This window comes from Chinchilla lanigera, unplaced genomic scaffold (assembly GCF_000276665.1).
Source record: "Chinchilla lanigera isolate Chin_1 unplaced genomic scaffold, ChiLan1.0 scaffold00041, whole genome shotgun sequence".
Taxonomy (NCBI): domain Eukaryota; kingdom Metazoa; phylum Chordata; class Mammalia; order Rodentia; family Chinchillidae; genus Chinchilla; species Chinchilla lanigera.
Genome location: NW_004955442.1, coordinates 15,826,481 through 15,832,285, shown reverse-complemented (window position 1 = coordinate 15,832,285; position 5,805 = coordinate 15,826,481). Strand labels below are relative to the sequence as shown.

At 46.9% G+C, this 5,805-nt stretch overlaps 1 protein-coding gene across 2 annotated transcripts in view; it reads right to left on the bottom strand.

The window, feature by feature from the left end:
- Nucleotides 1–4,934, bottom strand: part of Unkl (unkempt family zinc finger-like) — a gene marked incomplete at its 5' end in the record, with an annotated part of 43,210 nt that extends 38,276 nt beyond the window's left edge. For both annotated transcript variants that reach the window (XM_013517831.1, XM_005391581.2), the window contains 1 exon segment: nt 4,725–4,934. In XM_013517831.1, coding sequence (XP_013373285.1) covers nt 4,725–4,934 — 210 coding nt within the window.
- Nucleotides 4,935–5,805: the final 871 nt, after the last annotated feature.

Here is a 5,805-nt window from a genome sequence, read left to right as displayed (position 1 = left end):
AAGAAAGAAAGAAAGAAAGAAAGAAAGAAAGAAAGAAAGAAAGAAAGAAAGAAAAGAAAGAAAAGAAAGAAAAGAAAGAAAAGAAAGAAAAGAAAGAAAAGAAAGAAAAGAAAGAAAAGAAAGAAAAGAAAGAAAAGAAAGAAAGAAAGAAATAACAGGGTGGAGCCAGGCCAGGTGGCATATGCCTGTAAACCCAGGCTTCAGAAGGACTGCGAGTTCAAGTCCTGCCTGAACAACCTGGTGAGACACCGTCTCAAAATAAAGGGGTGGTGGGCTAGGGATGTAACTACAGTACACCAATAGTAATAATGATAACAATGGGCTGACAGTACATATACCCAAATTAAAAGTTTCAAGAACCAGAGAACTGAAAGGTAGTATGCATTTACAATTTCCAAGGTAACCATTCATGAACCAGATGATGTAACTCTGTGGGACACACTCAATATTTCACGTTTGCACTGATGGGAAAATACCTCTTTCGGGAAAGGTGCAGAAATAGCCAAGGACAGATTCCTGGGGAGGCAGCCTGCCAAATACTTAATAAAGGGCTGAATCGAGTCCTTTCATGTGCTCAATAAAAGTCACAAACAAAATCTTTAAAGAGAGGTAGGTCCAATAAGCTTAATTAAGAAAAATACAGACATGTGACTTTTCACTAGTTGTAGATATATACAGGATGTATTCAAGTAGAAAATATCAAACAAACATTCTAGTCCTGCTTGTTTCTCAATGATAAGCTGCAAGCCATGTAGGCTGCGTGTTAGTATGTCTGTAATTATTTCATATTATTTAATTACTTCTTGAGTACAGCTGAAGATGACTACCTATAGCTAGATGTTCACTGCAGTACCATCTATCCAAGTAAGATCTGGAAACCATCTGAATGGGCAGGAACAGGCTGAATCAATATCAGGACATCCAAGCTTTGGAATCCAAAACAGCTTTTGAAGAGATAAGTTACAGCTGGACATGCTGATGCAGACCTAGAGTCCCAGTTATAGGGGAGGCTAAAGTGGAAGGATGTCTTAAAATCCTAGGAGTTTAAGATCAGCCTAGGAAACATAGTGAGAGCTTGTCTCAGAAAAGAAAAGAGAAGAGAAGAGACAAGATGAGATGAGGGGAGGGGAGGGGAGGGAGAAAAGGAAAGAAAGCTGCTGGACATGATGGCTTACAGCTATAATCTCATTACTTGGGAGAAGGTGAGGAAGGAGAATCAGGAGTTTGAGGCCAACCAGCCTGAGCAATTTAGTGAGCTCAAGGCCAGCCCAAACTACATAGCAAGACCCTGTCTCAGAAATAAACAGCTGGATGTGGTTGCACATGTCTGTGATACCAGCTCTTGGCAGGCTAAGGCAGGAAGATCTCTGAGTTTCAGGCCAGCCTGGGCTACATAAGTGAGTTCAAGGTCAAGCTGAACTATACAGTGAGACCCTATCTCAAAAAAATAAAACCAAACTGAGCATGATGGCCCACACCTGTAATCCCAGCACTCAGGAGGCTGAGGCAGGAGGATAGTGCTGAGTTTGAGGCCTGCCTGAACTGCAGTGAAACCCTGTCTCAAAAAAAAAAAAAAAAAAAAAGCAGAACACAAAAATGCCGGGCATGGTGGTACACGCCTGTAATCCAAGCACTCAGGAGGCTAAGGCAGGAGGATCACTGTGAGTTTGAGGCCAGCCCGGGGTACAAAGTGAGCTCAGGGCCAGCCTGAACTGCATAGTAAGACCCTGTCTCAAAAAGACAAAAAAAAAAAAAAAAAAAAACCCACAAAAAATGGGCATGGTGATGTATGTCTGTAACCCCAGTATTTTGTGAGCCTGAGGATGAACCACAAGTATAGGCCTAACCTGGGCAATTTAGCAACTTAGCAAGTCTTTGTCTCAAAATTTTGAAAAAGGGGGACGACTGGAGGTGTAGCTCAGTGTGAAGGCTCTGGGTTCAATCCCCAGTACTAAACAAAAAAAAAAAAAAAGAGAGAGAGAGGAAGAGGAGAAAACAAAAAGTAACACAGAGCCAGGCACAGTGGCACACGCCAATAATCCTAACACTTGGGAGGCACGAGGATCACAGAGAGCTTGAGACTTGCCTGGGCTACACAGTGAGTTCAAGGCCAGTCTAAACTACACAGCCTGACCCTATCTAAAAACAAAAAGAGTGAGGGAGATTTTCTGTGTTAAAAGCATCACCAGAGCCATGCCTGTAACCCCACCACTCAGGAGGCAAAGGCAGGAACACTGATGCAAGTTCGAGGCCAGCTTGGGATACACAGTGAAACCCTCAAAAACAAAACAAAACAAAACAAAATCACAAGAGAATACTCTAAAAAGTCCTCACATCCATCTTGGATGGGTTAACAAGCTAGGTACTAGTCTTCACACTTCCATGGACCCCTATTCCAGGCTCAGGCAGCAGTAGTTTCAAGGTAACCAAGAGACCAGGGGAAACTGGGACCTGTAACCAGGCCTCAGCTAGACAGTAACCTTTAAAGAAGTGTTTTTAGAAAGCAGTAGCTAAAAACAGGTGTGGTGGCACAGGTCTATAATCCCAGCACTCAGGATGAAGCTGGAGGAGGGACAAAGAGTTCAAGGCCAGCCTGGGCCACATAGTGAGTTCAAGGCCAGCCTGAACTACATAATGAGATCCTGTCACAAAACAAAGCAAAACAAAACACATACATACATACATACATACATACACACACACACACACACACACACAAAGAAAGCAGTAGGTCAAAAAGCAGTTAAATAACAAAGTTCTAACAGAACACCATCTTAATGAAAATGGAGCTGGCTACTTATTTTTTTGGTGGCACTGCAGATTGAACCCAGGTCTTCACACTGAGCTACATCTCCATCCCTTTTATTTATTTATTTTAATTTTAAAATAGGGTCTTGCTGAATCACTAAGTTCCCCAGGCTGGATCTGTTTTTTTGTTGTTGTTGTTTGTTTTTTGGGTTTTTTTTTTTTGAGACAGAGTCTTGCTATGCGGTTCAGGCTGGCTTTGAGCTCACTTTGTAGCCCAGGCTGGTCTCAAACTTGCAATGATTCTCCTGCCTGTGCCACCACACCCACTTCTGGGTTGCATCTGAATTCGTGATCCTCCTGCCTTCCAGAGTGCGGCATTTACAAGAGTGTACCACCATGCCTGGCTTGGCTACATTATTTTTGAACTTAGGCTTCAAGGTGTGTTAGTGGCAACTATATAATCATTTGATATCCACTAAAAACCTTGCCAGGGAGTGTTAGAACTTTTAAGATGTTGGGCTGGGGATATAGCTCAGTGGCATAAGCGCCTGCCTGGCAAGCGCAAGGTCCTGAGTTCGATCCCTGGTACCACAAAAAAAAAAAAAAAAAAAAAAAAACACCAATTTTTAAGATGCTCACAATCAAAAGTTTACTCAGTCTAAGTTTAAAAAAAAAAAAAAATACCAGAAAACAGACTGTACACTGGGATTTCCTGTGCAGCAGGATGATAAATGTCTTCAAAAGGGAGGGTACTGGAGCCAAGCATGGTGGCACACACTTGTAATCCCAGCTACTCAAGAGGCTGAGACAGAAGTGACTGCAAATTCAAGGCCATTCTGGGCAACTTACTTGCCTTAAAATGAAAAGTAAAATAGGCTGGTAATGTCGATCAGCGGCTTAACTGCCAGTATTGTTAAAAAAAATCAATGGCACTCGAAAATAAGATCCCTTCCTTCTAAGTGCGCCTGCCACCTCACTTCTAGGTATGATTGAGCTACCTCTCCTTTTCCCAAACAGCCCACTGGAAGAAAGTAAAACCTCCTGATAACATGCTCCACCATTCTTTTGAATACGGTCTGACTTGCATTTTCCCTGTGTTTGTACTTCAAAATAAAGACATCTGTTGATGACATGATCAAGAAACTTGTTAAAAAAAAAAAAAAACTTGATTCCTTAAATTCTGAACGTGTTATGTAAATAACAGTCCGCAAATAAGATCACTTTCCTATCAATTTTCTTAAAAATTAAAATACATAAACAGAAAAAAGGGAAACACTAAGGACCACTTCTATAGTGTTAGCACATGCTCCAACCCCTGCAAAGTGGTTCTAAACCTGAGAGTTGTATCTCCTAAGGGGTGGCTCTAAGGAAGGAAATTTTATGGACTAGTTAGAAATCAAGAGTGGGAAATGAAGTCAAATTGCCTTTAACAATACAAGAGTTGTCCCTACAACACACATAACCCTCCCAAACCGGCCTATGCTGGGTGTGGTGGCACATCCCTGTAATCCCAGCACTCAGGAGGCTGAGGCAGGAAGATCCCTACAAGTTAGTGGTCAGCCTGGGCTATATACAGTAATGAGTGCAAGGCCAACCCAAACTATATAGTGAGACCTGGTCTCAAAAAAACCAAAAACAGTCGGAGTGTGCTGATGCCAGCCTGTAATCCCAGCACTTGGCAGACTGAAGCACGTGGATCATTAGACATCGAGGCCAGCCTGGGGTACAAAGTGAGTTCAAGGCAGTCTGAACTACAAATCCCAGACCATGTCTCAAAAAGACAAGAAAACAAAACAAAAAAAAAACCCAAAACCCAAAGTGGCTTAAAACTGGGTAACTGACACCCCATCACCAGAGAAAGAATTGTAAATACATTCCCTACAGACAGAAAAATGCCACATGAGCCGCTGATACTGAGGTTCAAAACCCCATTCAGCGAGAGGCGCCCTCGGGTGGCCCACAGGAGCCCCACTTACTCGTCACCGTCGGGGCACAGGCCGGTGGCCTCGTCGTACTTGGAGCAGTACACGTCGGGGCTGTAGTTGAAGGTGCCATCGCGCCTGCGGAGTGGTCTGCGGCGGCGCTGGTTTAGGAAATGCCAATGGAAACAGGTAAATGGCCTGTGCTGGCTGCACTTGTGCTGCACAAACAGGGGGCACTGCTCTGTCCTAAACTCCTTTAGATACCTAAAACGACAAACAGCGTTGCGGGTCGCCTCCGCCGTCGGGCGGCCCCGAGACTCGTGGGCTGGTCAGGGTCCCGAGGCGTGACACCTCCCTCTCGGAGCCCAGGTAACCCCAGATGGCCGTACCCACCCTCCACCCAGGCTCCTTCCCCGGAAGCCAGGCACGGTCTCCTACCCCAGGCGCGACCTCCCAAACCCCAGACACGATCCCCCTACCCAGGAAGCGACCTCTAGACCCCAGATACAAGCCCCCAGCCCCAGGGGTGATCTCCCAGACCCCAGACACCATCTCCCTACCCCAGCCCGACTCTCCAGACCCCAGACGCACAGCTCCCTGAGCACAGATGCAGCCCTCTATCCAGAAACAACGCCCCCCACTCAAAGCCCAGACGATTCCAGAGGCCGAAACCGCCAGGGCGCGCTCCCCAGATCCTAGGCACTGTTCCCCGCCCTAGGGCGACCTTCTCCGACTCCAGGCGCGGTTCCTCGACCCCAGGTGTGAACCCGCACTCCCATTCTTGATGTGCCCCAGGTGCACCCCCGGCCCCACTGCGTACGCGAACCCCAACCTCAGGCGCGGCCGCGACACCCACAATCGCAAACACCGACCCCGAGCCCGTGCGGCCTCCCGCCCCAGCCCCGGAACTACCCAAGACTCTGGGCGCCGCCTCCCGGCTTCAGGCGGCTGCAGCCTGAGTTACAGGGTCACACACCTAACCCAAGACCAGGTGCTGCCCGTACGCTCAAACCCAGGGCCCGCTTCCCGATCCCAGCCAGAGACGCGCCGATTCGTGCGCCCAGGCGCGCGCCCAGCCCCGACCTCGCGCCCACCTCGCGACCCAGGCGCGGCAGCTCGCGTCCAGACGGCGTGG